A 21740-nucleotide genomic window follows, 5' to 3' on the forward strand; every position below is an offset into this window, starting at 1 on the left:
TAGTCTCTTTGAAATTATTACCAATTTGACAGAATTAGGGGCATTTTGAGTGAGTCCTTACTCTTTTCACAGAAATTTCCCTGTTTTCCAGCTTCACAAGACTGACATCTGCCTGTAATTCTGTCACAGTCTCCATTTTTGCAATTGCTACATGACAAATTGCATTTGCCTCCATAGTAGCCAGGTACACATTCTAGCAAAGATGAAAATGACAAAGAGGTTGTTTATTATGAATCCATTAGTAATGTCATAGCAAACTTTGTCATTTTGTCAAGCGTGAACTTGTGTATACTTATATGTGTAAGCATTTCTAAGTTTTACAATATTGAACATCATCTAGAAATAAAAGTATCGAAGGATATCATGCTGTTTCCAATATAATAGCTATTGTGTAAGTACCATGACTTCATTTAAAGTTTGAATTATCTCATTGTGATATAGCAACACGATTGCCCCATCAGCACAAATTGATTGAATCATTCGGAATACCAAATAAACTCATTTGAAATACTCGACACTGATATAACTGTAGGACTATTTATGATTTCAATCACAGTCCAGTTAATTATGTTTAATTTTTTACTTTGTATTTAGGGAAGTAAATAATATATTAAATTTTATAAAACATGTTGAATTTTGCTCTTTTCTGTTACTTAGTTTAAGATCGCATAATCGTAACAAATTATCAAAACAGTTAAAGAAGTGGAGGCCATTATCTTAACAGAGTTGTTGGTTCGAAAGTCGCATCTTGTAGGCTGGCAGGTATTCAAACGCTTGCTACAAGTCCCATCAAGTAGCGGATAGACTAGAAGACGGTTGTATTCAAAGAGATTACAATGGGTGAGGAAGAAAATGGCGAGAGTGTCAGTCCAATCAAAAAAGCCTCTCTTAACGATGGGCTTCCGAGGGCGGTAAAAATGTGGACAGTAATGACTGCAGCTAAAACCATGCCGCGCGAAGTGCGATCCGCGGTAAACAGGGCAGACCACCCAAATTTCCTCCTAGCCGAGACGTTGCACTATACCCTTGTCGACCGCCTCCCCATTATTACTGTCAACGCCGTGCGTCATACACGACGGCCTACTTTCGTGACTTACATTACCACGCTTTCTAAATAGATGCGCCTGCACTTCGAGACCGCGACATCTGCGACATCTGGGACTATTTGTAAGAGCCCTGTGACTCCAACCAGAAGGACTTTGTCGATCTGCTGGTGTAGGACACCTCGTTCTACCACCACCTCGCAGAGAACTTAATCGAGGTATTGGATAGGATTTCAAAAGCGGCGGACGAAAGTGACTATGCTTCGCTCGTCAACAATAGTATCATGAAGCTGCTTGGTAATTTTAACCATTGTCTCAAATTTGGTGTTATATTAATAAAGTCAAGCGTATTTTAGCCATCTTCTTGGACTTGTGATGTTGGAGAGAAACACAAAACGGAAATTGTTGGAAAAAATGTCGAAAAAGAAGAGAAGAAGAGGTTAAGTACGCACACACAAGTACACACACACCCACACCCACCCACACACACAGACACACACATGTATAGGCATGATATAAAATAGAAACTATTAGTCACACATATCTAAATATGTCTTACCTCCAATAACTTAACGGTATATACCATAAAAAAGGAAACCAGAAATAGTTCATATGTTGTCAGTTCAAAGATCAAATGTGTTGCTTTAATCCGACTTATCTAAGGATGAAACTTTTCACACTGGTTTTGCGCGTGTATGTAATACATTGATAATTGCATGCGAATGTTTTTGTTCATATTTCTAGTTGGATATTTGCTTCCATTACGTTTACATGTTTATGTTCGAAAACGCTTAAAGCAAGAAAGGTTGCTTTTTCAATGTGTTAAATTTAAACTATATGAATATTTCATTCAGAGGTAAAAGGAAACGAACTTCGATAACATCTTTAAGATACCATGACTCGCTACATTTCAATAAAAGACCCATGTCGATTTATCATTTACAATATGGATAAAAGACCCATGTCGAGTTATCATTTACGATATCGCATTAGTCAACAACATCTTACCATAGCAGTATCCTGTCCATTTGTCGCATTTCTGCGGACGACATGTGTCACAGGTTTTGTTGCAGTCCCCATATCGTCCATCCACACAGTCTGAAAAAATAGATGTTATACAAGAGCTTGAGTGATTATACATGAACGCATTTACTTGACATTAGATGTTAAGAACACAAACCGCTAATCCGTGCTTAAATTAACTTATAGTCAAAGTATTACTAGGCAATAAAATCCTTCTTGGATATATTTGCAGCAATTCAAATTGTCACCAGTGTTAAAACAAACAATTATTTTGCAAATCTTTGTTAAAGAACGATAGTTACCAGAATTATAAAATGGTATGGGTTCCAAAAGCAATCCATTTTGTTTGACGTAGTTAATTTCTTACATGTATTTTCAGAAAACAATCTATTTGCACAAATGGCAAAACTGTTTACTACAGTACATTTAAAATGCCTTCGGATTATTTTATAATACTAAAACATGAACTAAATATATATTGGTACATTATTTAAACCATAAGACAAGCAACAGGAAGTTAAAAGAAAAGAAGATAATACAAAAGAAAGAAACCAGTGAATAGAACAAAAACTAGTCTGCATTATTAATTTCAAAGATAACATACCATTATATTTTAGCATCTACAGAAATAAATATGAGAGCATGAATACACAGTCATACTCATGTACAAAAACCAGTCATATACGCATACATACACATTTATCTATACATACCTGCCTGCATACACATGCGAGAAAGACAGTGAGAGAAAAAGAGTTATTTTCTCAGAGTCAACATTTCATTCAGTTACCACATTATTCTTCTTTCACAGCAACTACTATATTTCCCGAAAACATATGTTCTCGTGATTCCACTTGGTAAATAACTTTTGTACTTTTGGATCTCTTTTGGGATCTTTTTAAATCTCCCAGGATATACATTTTAGTTTCAAATTTAAAATGAAATATCAAATCGATGTAGACCACTTGCGGATTTGGTGGGATTCTTGTTTTGTTTTGTTTTTTTTTGGAAATTCCGATTTTAGCACGATATATAATAATACTAGCTTTATATAAATTGATTGACAAGACTCGTTTAAATCTCTAAAAATATTTTCTTAAATCTCGAGGTTCTCTCCAATCTCCGTTCTACAAATATGTAAAACCCGACCCCAAAAATGTTTTGCAACAACATAGTTGCAACATAAATGTTTCATCGTTTCTTCCTCACTGTTACAAAAAGAACACATTTATCAGCTACAAAACCAATACTGAATTTTAAACAAATATATTTGTAATTAGTATGTGATGGTTAATTCTTAACTGGAGCCACCGTAAAGTTCTTTCCAACTAATTTTAACGGAATCAAATATATTGTATTCCATCTTTAGATTTTGTCAGAGTCAGATAAGGTGAATCCTTTAAATTATTATCTTATTTCTATGACTCAAGACAATTAAAGGGTTTTGCTGTTGTCAGGAAACATTACTATTGATGAAATGTTGACAAGAACAATAACTCTTGTAAGAGCACTTGTATTATGAATTATGAGTATAAATGAAGATTAATGTTTGTTTCACATTCGTCTGCTGCGTTAGGATTTTATCTAAATTTGTAAAGCTATGACTGCTCGGGTTACACAAAAATGTCTGTGATTTCAAAACCACGTTAAATATTTACATTTTAATGCGACTAGCTTAGTCCTATATTCGGAAAAAAGCATAAGCAAAGAGGAATATACATAAGATATGATCATACATGCACTCACTCTTATGTTTACTATATATTGATTTATGCTACATGTATAAATCAGTTCTTAAAAGCAAATATGCCTGCTTATAAAATATAAATTTATCCTCCAGTGTTTAAGTTTATCTAATGCTTATTACATTTTCCATAACTGGTATAAAACAAGAGATAAATCAATGCCTAAATAAATAAAAATAAATTATGTAAGAAATATATCAAAATATGCAAGTAAGGCAAATTAATATTTTCATTCTCTCCAAACTATCACAGTTATGAAAATGCGTCTCAATCATATCCATTCGGTAACATATGACAAGCGATGGGGACTTTGGTATTTCAGTCTCTGACAAACTAAATGGAAAATATACTTACCACCAAACACTTGTACTTCACACAGACTCAGTATGCGGTTGGTTCCCTGTAAATCAATTTTAACAAATCGAGCCAAACTGTCAGGCATCAGGCCCGGCTCTATGAGCAGTGGAGGGTCGTTGGCACCATTGTTCTGATCCTGGTAAAATTGATTGAATGTCACGTTGTCTTGACTCAGAAAAATCCGGAAATTCTTTAATCTTTCGTTTACTGAAAACAATGTTTCATGTCATGAGTTGAAACGAATTGACCGAAGTATACACATTATTGAAAAAGTTCTCGCACATATTTATCTACATTGTATCTGATGACAATTCATACACAAACAATAGAACATGTATAATTATTGTTCTAAATAATATCAACATATCGTGTTCTAAAGCAATAGTTTACTATACGTTCCTCTCGTTTGCAATCTTTTGCTTTTCACGTAAGGTTATGATGTCATTTGACTCTTACAGTGTTGCGCTTCATTAGTTGAAGCTTTAAATCAAACGGAATGAACGATATTGCAGATAACCTTTATATCTTGTCCTCTAGGTTGTGTATGTAAACTCAAATGTTTTGGTAACTCCCGAATAATTATAAGTTCAAATATTCGTTAGCGTAATTAGATGTTCGTCAGATCAACGACATAACTCGTATACATCTTTCTTTCGGCACATTAAATCTACAAAACAAACTCTTTAGCTCGTTGATGATGTGCCTAGAGTATTTATAACATTTTTACTAATGAATTCTGATGACTAGATACAATTTGAGCCAATATATCCTGCCTTTTGATTTATGTTGAGAGACTGTTACGATTTTAGGCATTCAAGATTAGTTTTAAATTCTCTTTTATGACGAATATTTGCTCCAATCCCCTAATATACAGAGACAAATATAAATTTGGCATTACCAACTCCGAAGTACATGTTTACAGATAGTAGCCTGTGAAACAATTTTATGTCACAATAGACTTTACATATACCGTAGTCCAGACCATACAAAAATTTTGATAGCGATGTGTAACATATGTCTGCAAAGGTCAACCACTATGTGAAATGGATTATTTAGGAAGATACATGTTTCAACAGCAAATAATAAAATTTACATTTAATACCGACGTAGTGCAAAAAGTATCTAATTCAGTTTTGCTATGACAGAAGTAGAGAAAAGGGAGTAAAACAAAAATTCTCAAAATAAGATTCAGACTATACTCCGAATCATGAAGTCTCATTGGTCTCTAATTGTACAGCTAGCCAATAAGATGTTTGATTTTTAAAGTTCACCTTAACTTTGACTACGAGAATATTTTCTCTAATATATGGAACTGTACATCGTGAGGTATGACAAAATATGAATTTTGTGTCTATTTAAGGAATATGCGTAATTGTCGATCAAATCATCATATATTATCATATTTTCTCTAAAATATTTGCATATTTTTTTGGGATAATGTGGGGTTCTCTCTATTACAATTTCCAAGTTTTTCAATGCCATATTTATTCATTGGGCAAGGATATGTTTAACTTTATAAACTACAGTGGACAAATGGTTTTCTAAATGTTGTTCGTTAAAGAAATGTATTTTCTGCCATAAGATGTAGACAAAACGATTATTCATGTGCCCGTGTGTGTGGCCTTTAAAGATACATCGATACATCAGAAATATCGCCCAAAGCGAACTGAAGACCCTTGTCCAGAAGAACAACACGGACCAGTCGAGACGGGATTGTCACCCGCACCTGTCTGGTCCTGCTCTCTAATTGCTCAGTGGCCGCTAATTAAAAAATCCTTCATGCAGCATCATTTTACACGTTGGTCTTATAATGTTCATTTCATTGGCCTGACGGAGTTTTGGCATTTAATATTTACCCTCAGCAACATACCCCGATTTAATTTGGACTTTCATACAAGAAACACTCGTCTATAACTTTGGTAACTTTCTCGCCCGTACAGGTACATGTGTGTTGTTGTTTTGCTTTTCAGTTGAATTTTTGTTTCAAATCCTCCAAAATTACATACTTTAAATGAAGTGTTTCATATCGGTATCACACACGTTATTTTGTGAAGTGAAAATATGTATTACGTAACCTCACGGTTTTCTGTTGAATAAAACATATATGTCACAGTCTACTCACAACCGGAATCGTGTTTATCATCCTGTCTGTTTAAAATGCGAAACCACTGTATCATGACTGAGGTCTGAAGGTCCAGAAGCCACCAGGGATTGGTGGATAGCTGTGTATGAGTACATGTATACTGCTGCCACTCATAATATGGAAGACCATCTACGGCATAACTAGCCTGGAAAGTGCTTTCAAGTGACGATTGAAAGGCAGGTTTGCGGTACGCCAGGTTTCTTCCTGTAATAATAATAATAAGAAGAAGAAAAGGAAGAAGGAGAAGAAGATATAGAAGAAGAAGAAGGAGGAGAAGGAGAAGATTATAAATGAAGAACAAGACTAGAATTCATGGAAATATTTTACACAATAAAAAACGGGCGCTCCTCTAGCCAGAGTGAAAGGAAATTGTGTCTAGTATTACATCGCATATTCAAATTTTTCAAAACAAATAAAGAGACAATTTAAAGTAATAACTTTCTTACTTAATAATTCTTCAAATCTGCAATATTTCAATCTTTTTCTGAGCTTTCAAGCCTCTGTTAACGAACTAGTTTGCAGCAAATCATTGTTGTTGGCCTTCAATGCAGACACTACAAATTACAAAACTAAACCGATACTTGATAATAATAATAATAATAATAATAATAATAGAGTGAGTGAGAGAGAGAGAGAGAGTGGGGGGGGGGGGGACAACCATTTGGACAATTTTATATTTAGTAATTAATTTTCGATTTTAGAAAAGAGTGTTTCGGGCATGACAAAAAATCGTAACTTTTTCAATTGGGAAAATTTGGGAAAATTTGAGACGTTTTGATTTCACATGACACGTTAGACAGCAATCCGGAAAGTGTTTTTATACTCAAGTCACTTACAAATATTTTGATATCATGTCTAAATTCTAAGGACACGTTTTCCAACTCGCTTAAACAAATTTAAATATAAATACAGCTATACAATGGGTTCGCTATTAAATCAGCTAAAAGTCATTTTATTATGTTTTGTCTACTTTTCTTAAGATATTGGACAATTCAGGAGTAAGTGTTTATTTGCTGTTATGAAACTTTATATCTACTAAAACATGAACCTCTTGTGAACAGGCCAGTTGACAATCGTTACTTTTTTCGTGCCAGGGCACTGAATAACTTATTAATGAAAGTGTACAAAGAGATATGTACGTACATGTTTTAAACGTTGGAAATGAATATGTTTTCAATTGCTTTTGTTTTCTATTTCAAAGGAAGGGGTGGGGTTGCTTCCCGATAGCAGTGTATGTGTAGATGCACACATGGACAAAATTATCAAACTTATTACACATGAAACCTTAATAAAAAGGCTAAGCCCATATACACCGCTAGTCAAATATGTATGTTAAATAACACTTAGACCTCGTGAACAATAGTGGAGATTTGTTCAGGAAATGAAATTGGGTATGATGGATACATGGATAAAGGGACAAACCGAGTCAAAACATATAAGCACTGAAAGTGAAGAATCGTCATTAGCAAAGTGCACATATCCATAAGATACAGTTTATAGCGATATCTTTAACGATATCGCTATGTTGCTCTGGACACGAAACCCTAATTGGCGGATGGGTGGACGAACGAGTTGACGACAAATTCACCTTCTATATCCGTTTCCAAATGTTAACTTTTTGATGAGATATTCAAAACAAAAAAAAGACGAAAACTAAGCTCTAGAAAATGATAATAAACTAAGATATCCGAGTCGAATAGGCCTGCAATTTACCAGCATGAAAACATACTGGAAATATGCAGAGACAGCATAACTGGATACTTCTTGAGAAAAATAATCCGAAGAAAGAAGCAGTTATATTAATGGTGGCAGCTCAAGGCATAGATCACGTCAATACCTTGACATTTATTCCTACAATGGAAGAAAAATAGCGTTGATATTTTCAATTTCCCACTAATTGTATGATGGGGAATCTAAGGCCATTTGATCTAACTTCTTATTATGAAAATACAGAATTACAGGTTTTAAATCAGAATCGTGCTGTAGCTTTGATTCGTACTAGATTTTGTTCCCATGCGAGGCTGTGTCTGGAAGATTTATAGTTAGTCGAATGAGACTAAGATATTGGTGTGCAATCGCAGGAGTATATCTGAAAAACCCAATTTTGTAGCATATGCCTGCAATAATGGTAATTTATGTTTTGTCCCTGTCAAAACTTATGTTGCTAGACTATGCCCTAATAAGTTATGCTCTAATTCATTCTGGAAAATCTTCCGTTTAGGTACATTTGTTTTCTTTAATAGCTCACTTTGATCATGTGATCAAGTTAAAAAGAAGAGAAAACAAAGGGTTGTTTTGCTTATGGTGTAATGGTTCAAAGAAGAAATAAAAGGCATAAGAAACTTGATCCCATAAGGTAAACACCATACTGCTCTGGCATAGTTATGGCAAATTTAAATTAAAAACCTTTATACCTGCTGGAACCTGAATTTCGCAAACTTCGAATCCGTCTGACCACTGAGATGTGATGTTTACGTATTGTCCGTAGAGAGGGCTATTACAGTAGACGACATATTCACTTTGCTGAGTTGAGTTACTGAATGAGCCACATAAAAATGTCTGAATGCCATCAAAAACGGAAACAGTAAAAGCAGAAACATATGCTGAAATGAACAGTTGTGTATATTGTTGAGTCAAATGAACATTTTTAAGCTTTCAGTGAGTATGGGGTATGGATTATTGTATTTATAATTAGATTGTTGTAACTTAAATAATAATAATAATAATAATAATAATAATAATAATAATTATTATTATTATTATTATTATTACTTCCATTCATCATTAATATAATTATCATTACAACCACTTTTACCACCAGCACCACTAGTTTGATCAATCTTTAACTTCTCTTAGGTGTATGACCAAATTTTTAGTACCATCTCAGTTAGTTTACCTCTTCAAAGTTGCAAATACATATTGATATACAAAATTATAATCGCATACAATGTATTTACCTGAGCTAGAAAAGAAAACGTTAACTTGCGTGATCTTCACTTCCCGTCCAAAGAAAATCGTTACATATGCAGGATTCCTGCTCTGGCGTGTTCCACTTGGACAACTATTTCTGATTCCATCAACAATTGTGCGTGTATTATCCAAGACGTTACTTTCTACAGTTCTACCATGTGCAATGTTGACTGTAAAAAAAGAAGTCCGTCAAATACAGACGTAAACAGCTTACAAAACAGTCCTTTTAGTTTTAGTACTACGAAATGTGGCAAATGTATGTAGTACTAAAAATAAATAGAATTGTAAATAAGACGTTAAAATCATGCCTTTTCATGAAACTTAACGAAAGCTGCACGTATATTTCTATACTGAATTCATTTTGCCCTGAACATTGTAGTTCATCTTGAGTGAGAAATCTCTCCATGAATGATTATTGAAAATCTAGCTTAGCGCACACAATGTAAACTGAATTATTAAAATAAAGAAATACCAAAAAGATATAATAATTCACTGCTCAAAATGTTATTGTTAATTGTATGGTAACTAATGCAAGTTAAATATATATCACATGAAGAGCAAAATAGTGTTATACAACACGGGAATATTGCATGGTATCAGCGCTGCAAGGTTTGGCTTTATGGAGGGTACAACATCATTTTTCAGCCCACAATATAGCAACCACCATATTTGGTGAAGGACTAACTTGGGTAGAACCAACGACTCACGGGAATCTACTAGCAAACTTTCTCACTTAGCCTCTTTGATCGAGCTAAGACTCGAATTCAAACTAATGCAAAGGTAAGATATGTGAGTTATCTGTAAGAGCAAGAGACTTAGACCACTCAAACACTCGTTACCAAACTCCTCAAGGACTTCTACTGCCATTGATGATCGACAACGATTCTCGGGAATTGGAAAGGTTAGGAGGGAAGGGGCCTCTTTTCTGATGACTCTGATGGTCTTTTCTATACAATATAGTGCTTATCACAAAGTTTCGTAGATTCAGAGACCATCTGTGAGAATTTGTTGCCTAATATTTATATACAGAATTGAAACAACGACCCTATGTATTTGTAAATGAATATATAGAGAGGATTCCAAAGAACGGAAAGTGCTGTCACTGGATTGTTTAGGAGAATGCTTGACTATATTAAGCAGAATTAATATTTAATACAAAAAGTACAACCATACTGTTAGAGAAATTTTAATTCGTACACAAAGAATACTCGAACCCACGTTCACCTAGTATTATCAAGCAATAATCGCTTCAAATGTGTGAAATGGAGAATGGAGACGCTTTGAAATGACATATCTTTTTTTAAACTGAATTTGTTTATATTCTGTGTTCACTACTTTAATCTCCTTGATCAGAATAATAAAAGCGTATTTGGGGTTTTTGTAATAAAATTAAATAATTAAGACCCTTTACCATGATAAATATACTAATTTTGTGCATGAAAAATCTACAATATCCTTTCGCTGTAATATTGATCGATGCAGAGGCTAACAAATTTGAGCATTTTGTAAAATCTTTAAATTTCTGAGATTCGACGACGGTTTGATAATATATAGTAACTAAGAATTATTTTATCTACCACGAATTCTCTTTCATATAAGGAAGAAGACATTGTATTAAATTAATGGCAAATATTTAATACTTAACAGTGGTTATACGTGTAAAGATTAGTCTTTATTATTCATAGATCTCAATGCAGTTTTCATTTGGACAAGTCCATGGAATTTTACCTTTATGTGCTGTAAAAACCATAATATTCGCTTATTTTTTTTTATCTTGAGTAACTAATATCGATGTAATGATATGAACTGCACTAAGTGAAGCAATGTTACTCTCGAAATTGTTTTCCCACATTCCTATACGTGTATGATCGTGTTTTCCAGTGTAGACGACCGGTGCAAGATAAATCTGTCCTACGTGAAGTGCGATCCTTATCCTATATCCTGACTCGTGAATTCTTTTTGACCTCCTACTGTGATTATAGTGTGCACAAAGTAGACTATAGCTTCCTAGCACATCATTGGATAAATATTAATTGTGACGCATTTACATACTAACACGATCATTGATTAATGCCATGTGGCCTTCAGATAGGCTGTTTTACATTGATCGACTTAGCGAAATGAACGGCATCTGTTCTCCAATTTCGAGTTGAAATAGTCCCGTTGCTATTATAATTTTCTTAAAATAAATGTCTCATTATTATTTCTGAAGGGTAACTAAATTATAGATCAAAGTTTAGTTGAAATACCTGTTTCATTTCTTAATGCCTTAAATATTATTATAGGTAATAGTGGACTTTTTGTTCACCTGCTCACATTTTTATCACTGCCCTACAGTACACACTTTGGGTGCTGATTGGTTCTCTCATTATAGCCGTTTCAACAATTGTTCTTTTGAAAGCTAAAATGTGTTTCGATGTCGTTTAAATTTTACATTTACATTTTCAGCGTAAACCTAACATTTTATACTCAATCTTAAATTGTGAGAAAAAGAATCCCTCATTATATTTCAGTGTAAGATATAAACCTTTCTCCCTCGGAATCAAAATGTCATCCTCGAGACCAAACTTTTGCGTCATAAACACAGCAGAGCCTTGTATCTGACACATACGTCTGACCCTCGGATGTAATTGCCAACTCGAATGCATAAAAAAGATTACATTTATCACAACGAACTTATTTAGAACACGCGTTCTTACCGTACTGACATCCGTACCCCATCCATCCACCATCACATTCACTGTTGTTTTGACAATCTCCTGTCTCTCTGTCACACTGGGATGTTCCGCAGTGACACAGGTATTCACATGACGGTCCGAAGTAAAGAACATTATCTGGACCTCTCGCACAATCCTGGGCTAAAATGTATGCAACTGTAAGTTTTAAAAAAAAAACTGTTCATCGATAATGTGCACTAATACTTTCTAATACTGCTGGAAAACGGATGTGGGGAGGGTGTGCTTTCGGCGTGGGAGGGGCGGGGCTTTGTATGTTTAGACAATACCACGCTAAACAACAAACTTGATTCTGTAGATTGATTTGCCTATGCCTAATTGAATACAAATATACAAATAAGATAGTGTGTCGATTCCTCAATGGACATTCTCCTCAGATGCGATTTGTAGATATGGCAAAACAAGTAGCATTCCAATTCTTGGATATTTGTTTTCGAAATATGTTCTGGTCTGAAAATGTTTGGTCAGTTGTGACGTAACATATTTAGATATTCTCTTCGTAAGAGAGGTTATTGACCAAGGTAATGAAGTGATACTGAAGAGGGTAATTTGTCTCCCAGTGTAGTATAATTATTTTTTCGATATCATACAATATTGAGAATTTGCCTCTAATAATATCAGATTTATCGATGTAATATAAAATAATTGATCCGTTAGTTAACATAATTAATTTTAGAAAATATTACTTATTTGATCTGTTCAAAATCAATGCTTATTTACAGGAAAATATTTAACAATATGAAAAAATGTGTGATACTATTGTAACAACTTACAAGAAAGAAAGCAAACAAATAATGCGGGACTGGAAGGGATGGTATGAAAATTATGATTTATTCTTATCGTTGTGATTAAAAAGAGACAGAAATTTCACAAACAGTTTCTTTTGCAGGGAATTTCATAAAAGTTAACTTAAATAAATTTGTAACTATACTGTATATAAATGAGCGAGAGAGTAAACCCATTTCTTACTTAAATCTGGGTTAAAAGGAAACTAGACTACTTTTTACGTCGAAAACCTAAATAATAACGCCAAACCTTTAACATTCAGTAAAGGGCCCCGAGTGGCCGAGTGGTCTAAAGCGTTCTCCGTTACGGATCACTGCCATATCACCTCTGTCTGCGCGGGTTCGAGTCTCGGATTAAGCCAATGTGGTTATGTGAGAAAGTTTGCCAATAGCTTCTCGTGGGTCGGTGCTTCTTTCCGGGAGTTTTCCAGGTTCTTCCTCCACCATTAATACTGGCCGCCATGTATAGCCTATCGTGTGCTGAAAAATGGAGTTAAACCCTACAACAACAACAACAACAATAATATTCAGTAACTGACAGCGCTATTGTTGCTCGGTTGCGGTTGATTGCGACAATATTCGATTCCGTCTTCGGGTTTGTTTCACGAAGTAGGTTTCTACATTATATACGGAATCATACAAACAACCAACAAAGTTTACGTATTTAGTTACCCTCTATTTTGTAAATCGCTCCGGTGGCCTGGTGGTTAGAGCAATCCTCTGCCGAGTCATACCAAAGACTTATGAAAATGGTACTAACAGATATCTCGCTAGACGCTCAGCATTAAGACGTTAGTGTTATGGCTGGTCGGCCTGGAGGAAGGGTAGTGTGACTGGGTGGGACATTATGCTATATGTCTAGAGCTTGATGCCCAAGTGCTACATATCACTATAAACAGCTACGCTGCAGACATCATAGTGATATGACTGAAAACTTGTTACGTTAAAAGTCCAAATTACACACACACACACTTACTATCCTGCAAACTCGAAACAACATACTAAAGTGTACATCCGGTCTAGCTTTCATTAGGGTCTCACAGAATAGGTTTGTACAGGGTTTTTACGTGTCACCCTCTCTCTCTCTCTCTCTCTCTCTCTCTGTGTATGTGTGTGTGTGTGTGTGTGTGTGTGTGTGTGAATTTTAATCGGAAACTGCAGAAAATGAGAATACTTCTATATCAAAGATACAAATTGAAGACAACCAATTATTTTTCTCTCGAAAGTATGGTTGTAATATGTTACTTTAGTTTAATTCCAAATTCAATTGATATATATTATATAGAAATGGCTTTTTACACCAATTCATCTTTTACGACAGTTGGTTGCGACAGCCAAGGATCGATTTGAACATGGTCTTATGCCAAGTATCGTCCCAAAAATACTGACAATGTGAATGAATATAGTTCACAATTATAGTTACAAGTGAGTATAATTCTGATGTCTTCTCCAGTGCTGATTTTGATACACGTGCCTCAAACAGACATATATTTATGCATTAACCAAACTGGTTGGTCGTTCATTTAAAGCCAAGTTACGCATTTTATTTCAGTGACAGTGTAAGTAAAAAAAGCAAGCACCACACAATTATTTCTTCAATGCTAATTCGGACAAATGAAAACCAAAGTATAGGTTTAGTTTGTTATGAATTTATAAATACTGAGATGATCATCTACCTTACAATTAAGTGTGTGTGCAAAAGGGCAGAACAACACATGATATGCAACTTTTATTCAACGTGTCTTTTGTATCCTTGTTTAGACAACACATACGACTCCCTTTTTCATTGACTGAATTTTGTATACATAACTGCATAATTGCTGAATCACTTTTGTGTGGCTCCCCGGATGATAAGGGTAGATATTTGTCTGATTCATTTCCACGTGCCTTTCAAATATATGTGATTATCGTGTGGGGATTTCGATAGATTCACAATTTTGAATTGAGCTGGCTACTACGAACAATTTTACAACGCGGTATACCGCTATGATGGAGAACATACCACGATACGAACCAAACATACCGCAATTATATTAAAGACCAGCAGTTTCATGTTTTGTGGCAGGGGCCTTGCATGTTTTTTAAATTCAGCCAGACATGTTCTGGAAAAAGATCTCACTCTGATTTAGAGCAAAATAACATCATATCTGTGTATTAACTGTTGTATATGTTACAACAAAAAAGCTGCAACTGAAATGGGATAATTAAGGAGACAAAGTAGTTGATATCGTGTGAAAGTCATTGTACTGACATCAGAAAGCTTATTATTATAATTAGGAAGTGTTTACACTGTGGCTTACAATTTGCTAACCACATAACCGTTATTAAAGACAAATAAACTTTGAGTGTGACAACAGGTCAAAATATTTATCAGAGAACAAGTAAAAATAAAACACACCTACTCAACAAACGAAAACATATTTAGGGAATATGAGAGAAAATACATGCAATTTAAAAGGAAAACAACTGCTGTACTAAACACTTATGACGATTCTCTGACATATAAACAAATATAAGTACTTATTCACGTATCATAGTAAAGAAGTATATAATTGATTTGTTTTTGTTTTGTTTTACATCCCAATTTTTTAAGAACCTGGATTTGTCTCGAATGTTTTTCGCAACATCTTATTTTGGCACCACGGTTACATACGTGACACGTTTCAGACGTGAGATTCATAACTATAATTACATTTGTAATAATCAAATTGATGTAGTACAAATACAAGTATCCTATACAACAAAAAATAATATTTTTTTAAGTTATACTGACCATGAAGAATGAAAACACTCTGTTAATATCATTAAATCTGTAACAAGACTACCCTGGAACTTCCGTGCATTCCTTTCTGATAAAAATCCAAATACCGGTACAGTGGAAAAGTACCGTGTTACGTACAACTGAAAGCAAAATGCCCCGGTAAACCATACGTACAGTGCACCTCTAGTTATGACCCAACACTCCTCATCTAACCCCAAATCCCGTTACATATTTTAGCACGCGTGGGGTCTCACTAAGGGTAGAATCAAACAGTACCTGCGTGAATCGGGCTCGAGGTCGATGTTTCCTTATTTCCAGTGACCGCAAGAACCTTGTCGACTGAATTTTTCTTAAAAGAGCAAATTGTACAAGTAATATGCCTCTAATTAGTGAACAACCTCCCACTCACAAAATCCAATTTCCCATTTTAGTGTTTTCTCTTGTTTCACATTCGTGTGACCCATGAGTAAGCCTTTCAAATCTGAAGAGCAACACATCAGTCCATGCTGCACCAAATAAAGCCCAATCACCTAATACAACGAATTATTCCTGTCTTAAAATACTACATATATACACGTGCAAATATGTCGAGATTACGTTAAGAAATTAGGGATTGTGCATTTTACAAAACTCATCAATGCTACTTTAGCGTCTCGTGTATAACGTACATTGTCACATCTGATCTTCATAAGTGGCTAATTACTCGGTTTTAGAGATACATTTCCTGATCCTTTGAAAACAACAACATGGGAAAAAACAAATAAAAATGAATTATGTAGTTGGTCAATTAGCGGGACTCGTTTTTTTCATAGAAACTTCATCTGTGGAAGATACTTAAATGTGAAATGAAACCACACAACATTGCAACGCATAGAACACGGTGAAATGGAGCATGTCTTGTTGTTCCGTGTATTAAGCATAATATGATCATCCACTTAGTTATTTATCTCAAATGTTTAGCTATGGTTTCTTTTTCATGTTTCAGTGTATATCCACGTAGTGTCTAACTCTTAGATTATTCTCTAACCCATTTTAATTTTTTGTTTTCATTCGATTTTAAAGACTTCTTTCACAGTATGATCATTAATATCCAACAACAAGAGTAAAATAGGCTGTTTGACTATAGTAATCCACCACTGCTTTTAGTGCACACACATGTCACGCTAAGGTCACAATTACATTTTCCTCTTCATTTTCCTTTGGGTTGGTAAACCATATTTTTTATATAAGCACTCTTGATATTGTTTAAAGGACCTAGTTAATTCTTTAGGATATGAGGATTATAGTGAGATTGTGTATTCGGCTACAAAGCACAGTGAGCAATGATGGATTGATCCTATACCGGATAACCTGCAACAAGAACTTAAATGTAAGTTTCAGTAGAAAAGATATGTTTCATTATTATATGAATTATTTGGATTTGGACAGAGTGGAAAGTTATGCACTAAAATAAACATCTTGAGAATATATAAGGAAAATAACTGTGCACTGAAACCCATATTCCTTAAACCGCGACTACAATCAATGAGTTAATTATATAACTTGCATTCCATGTTATTATCTGTGATTGTATTGACGGAGTTTAAGATGTCTCATTGTCTATTGTCTAACTTACTATTAGAAGCCAGCCATCTTTTGGGACTGTTGTCAACCGAGGGTGTGTACCTGCATGGTGTATTACATCGATCCACCTGACTACCTAAATCAATACATACCTATGTGTAGATTTTGTAAAACAGTTTTTGTGTTATTAATGTTTTACCTGAAATAGGTGATCACAATTTGGTGAAGACTTAGAAATGTTGGCTACACAAATATTGCTGACACAAACAATTTCAAACAAACGGTCACATTTTGTGCAACCTTTCTTTTGATGAAAATTCATTACTCTAATAACATGGTCGGCCATATATGGGAACCTTAAAACCCATTACAATTCAGTCATTTGTGACAACCGCTATTCAGTGCATAGATGTAAACTTACCTTGACTAGAATACATGGAGAACCCGTAGATAACTGCGAGATGCAGAAATATCATTCTTCCTTATTTTCCCAATCAGTGTCTGTACATCAGAGGTGAGCTACTATCTCTGGTTTTAGCTATATTATAATATGTCACAGTAGCGAAAGCATATATACCTAAACACAACTGCTTGCTTCGTGAACTAACAGAACAGGAAGTAAATATGTGCGCGCCTCTATTACTTGTATTTCAAAACAAACTTCATTGTAAAATAATACATGTGATCTTTCCAGGTATTTAAGCGTGACAAAGTTATTCTGTATGTGAAATTCGCATTGCAACGCTGATGGGTTTTTTTGTTATGAAGCTACATATATATACCACTAGGTATTGTTCTCCTTCTCCAGCCATAGATCTATCATACATACATAAATACATACATGCATGCATACGTACGTACGCACGCACATACATACATACATACACGCACCGACGCATGCATGCATGCATGGTATTGAAAACAAAATCGTCTCGAAAATACACTTCTGATCATATTGCAGTTTTTTGACAGTGAGCAACCTCTATGCGAATTCCTAGCGTGACGTTTACATGTGAAACTTTAGAAGCCCAGACACATGTTATGTATGTATGTATGTATGTATGTATGTATGTATGTATGTATGTATGTATGTATGTATGTATGTATGTATGTATGTATTAATGGATGGATGGATAGATGGATATATGTATGTATGTATGCATGTTTGGATGTGCGTGCGTGCGTGCGTGTATGTATGTATGGTAAATACAGATGTAACTGCCCAACAGCATCACATATAATTTTATGTGCTAAAGATAAAGCACATGAAGTTGGTTTTGTGATTGACTTTAAATGATATTTAATCACATTTTAGTGTTTATGGAACAGTGGTAAAGACTGCTAAGGTAATGGCTAAATGCGGCGTCCGAACTGCATATAGCTTGCACAATAATATAAATAGCAACAGGGCCGCCTTATCACTGGATTATTCGAGACATACAAAGAGGATCTCAGAATAGGTTATGATTTAATATTGAATTTATGAGACTCATTGAATAATGCCCCGTTTTTGCCAGTCTTGGGTAAGCAATGCTGGGCATTATTCAACGAGTTTCATGAATTTTATATTAAATCATTACTTATTTGTGAACAGCCTAACTTTTGCCCATTACTTTTCAATCTGGAAATTAAAGCCAATGTTAGATGCAACATGTAATCCCAGGTTCAATGTTACATGCGAAAAGTGATCGCAGTGTCTGAGTTTCAAACTTTGTCCGCGAAACACGTGTTAAATGCTTCTCATAACTCAAAAAACTACTCCAACTGAGCGACATTCCTATAAATAGAAACTGTTACCGCCATATTTCTTACAAAATGAACATTGATTCATACATGTTATACAGATAGGTAATACATATTTAGCAAATTACAGAAACTTAATATGAATATATGTACATGCGTAAATATATTATGATATTATGAGTAGAGTTACCGCAGTAAATATTTCCTTGTCAATTTGTTACCAAATCGCATACAGTTTCAATGTTGGATGGAAGACATGTTCCCAAAATATAGTTTATAAAACTATAGCCATGAAAAAACGTTGACTGTTTATGTTCCACTCGACTCGATCAAATCGCTTTACAACACTTGCATGACAAGTAAACTTGATAATACACGAGCTTATATATAAACCAAGACAGCATGCAATTTTAAGCCACCTGAAATTAATCAAACTTTCGGCTTAAACATTCACAGCTCTATTTGTTGTGCAGAAAAGAAGTTACATAAATCATTTTAAGAGGCTTTTGAAGAAGGCATAATACGAATAGAGGTTACAGCTGAAAGATTTGAAAAGCTGAATAATTCCTGGTGCACTGAAAAGAATTCCAAGAAACTGCGGATGTATATTGCACTCCAGGAAATATACAATTTGAAATGCTACTTCAAGGTGTTAAGGAAATTGTTACGCTATTAAAGTAGGACCTACAAAATATATTCACTGCTGTTATTACACTGACCTAAAATATAAAAAATACATAGGGTGAATAAGTAATAATTGTGAATTTGAAAAAAAATACAACAGCAAACAGTATACGTATCGAGGTTTATATCAGAGAAATCACCTGCAATTGTGTGGTTTTCGAAGTCATAGACAGCTGCATCAACTTTGTTATATGTCACATGCACTTAATAATGAAAAGTTTGAATCACACGGGAATTATTCGTCGTGTTTTCACAATGATTATGTTATTGGTAATCTAGTGAAAAGGTAATACTATATTTTAATTCAGTTTTATCACATTAACGGTAATCGGTCACTGCGTACCTACCAAATACATATGCATTCATGTTTGGATAAATCTACTAGGAAGGAATGTGTCGGCTATTATTGTAGCAGAGTAATGTTTTCACAACGGCGCTCTAAAACTAGATGCACAGTTGCCACGAGCTCCCTCTCCCATTTATATGTTAGCCATAGATGTAGATCCAAGTCGTCGCAAATGTTATAAAACATTCTGTCTGATTGGATGCAGCTGTAAGAAACGGATCCAATGATATTAATCCTTATGTTTACCTATGAAGACAGTTGGAAATAATTTCAACTGCCTCGGTAGACAATGATACATACCTCATGTAAATTTTAAAATTATACGAGCTTTTTCTTCGCACCAGAGTACTTGAGAATCATGGAAGTCACCGTATTAAAAACTAAGAAGCTATTTGATTAGTCAATTGATTTCGCTTGCTATAGATAGCAGCTATTCATTTGCAAGAGGACAAAACACTGCTTCGGCTAGTTATATGTTACATAGGTCGGCGTGGATCAACGACCCTTTGACAGCGAGACTAGCAGCCTTTTTGGTGCGCAATGCATAGCGTTTGTTTCGTTTTGACACAGTCAGAAGACGTTTCAGACCATTATATGCCTAATGTGGTTTGGCATGACATGCAACAACTAACCCATTAACCAAAATTATAAGGTTTCTACACTTTTATGTACAATGGAAGCAGCAGGATTTTATTTAAAGAAACGAATCACTGATTGTAACTCGTAATACCTCTACTGTCTGTATTCACACTTAAACATTTACTTTCCATGTATATTCCAGTACCTTTATAAACTCAAGAAAATATGCCTGGACTGTTGCAAACTAATTGTGGAAAAATTTTGATAACATATGTGATTTTTCTTAACATCCTTTTTTGGGGGCACCAGAGAGACGCCCCCCCCCCCACTTATCAAAAAATAAAAATAAAGGGTCTTTTATGTGTAAGTGTTACCCCCACAGATATGTTGTTTGTTTTATTTTAAGATAGAATTTAGATCAAAATTTATTTAGATTAAATGTTTGACGGGGTATTATTTTAAATCTCTAGCGTTATCTATATGGTTGTTCTTCCGAGTAGGTTTCTATCACCTAACTCGAAATCCCTTCCCTAGATTCCAAGTAGACCTTTGCTAAAGGTCGCCTATATCCCGTGTGTACTATACGAGTATATGCTATATTGTATGTGTACTATATGAGTATATGCTATACTGTATTTGTTTGCTATATGAGTATATGCTATATTGCATGTGTGCTATATATATAGTTTTCGTGTAGGGATAGCCAGTTATTGTCAAATCGTCCCCAGTTGTCTTGCGATCCAGATGATAATTGGATCAAAACTTTACTTTTATATTAATTCATTTTAATTTTGAATTTCGGCGAAGTAACGATGAAATACTGGTTTGACGAAGAAAGAAAAATAACTCCCTATTGTTTCATGTGAGTGTTAATCTGTGTCGTTCTTGGCATCATTGATTTATTGATTGAGGTCGGCTGTCATCGAGTTGGGGTCCACACATTCTTTCTTTATTCATTTGTATTTCTCTCAACTGGGGTTAGGCCGCCTCTAATTATTTATTGGATTATTGCCAAAGTTCCAAGAGGGTTTAATTTTCCCACACAAAGGGGATTAACTGTACAATACGGGAGCTGTACAATTGAAGGAAAGAAATAGAAGAGAAAATTACACGAGAGTCTTTGTTTTCATGTTATGCATGTAAGTTTTCCTACCTGGGGTAGTTTTCCAAAACTCTTTCATAGGCCTGTTCACTTCGCGTGGCGCCATGGGACATAGCCCCATAACGTCTTTATCTCGTACTTTCCCCATTAAGGATCCCTGT

The 21740-nt window shown here is 34.7% G+C and overlaps 1 protein-coding gene across 1 annotated transcript in view; it reads right to left on the reverse strand.

Moving 5' to 3' along the window:
* LOC149798457 (uncharacterized) overlaps positions 1-17688 on the reverse strand; it is a 28633-nt gene extending 10945 nt beyond the window's left edge. Inside the window, exons 1-8 of the mRNA XM_089963653.1 lie at positions 17547-17688; positions 11981-12139; positions 9269-9451; positions 8726-8914; positions 6291-6515; positions 4166-4375; positions 2052-2141; positions 62-193 (exon numbers count right to left, since the gene is read on the reverse strand). Coding sequence (XP_089819779.1) covers positions 62-193; positions 2052-2141; positions 4166-4375; positions 6291-6515; positions 8726-8914; positions 9269-9451; positions 11981-12139; positions 17547-17601 — 1243 coding nt within the window. The 5' untranslated portion in view covers positions 17602-17688. The remainder of the gene's footprint in view (positions 1-61; positions 194-2051; positions 2142-4165; positions 4376-6290; positions 6516-8725; positions 8915-9268; positions 9452-11980; positions 12140-17546) is intronic.
* Positions 17689-21740: the final 4052 nt, after the last annotated feature.

This window comes from Sinohyriopsis cumingii, chromosome 6 (genome assembly GCF_028554795.1).
Source record: "Sinohyriopsis cumingii isolate HCF-2022 chromosome 6, ASM2855479v2, whole genome shotgun sequence".
Classification (NCBI taxonomy): domain Eukaryota; kingdom Metazoa; phylum Mollusca; class Bivalvia; order Unionida; family Unionidae; genus Sinohyriopsis; species Sinohyriopsis cumingii.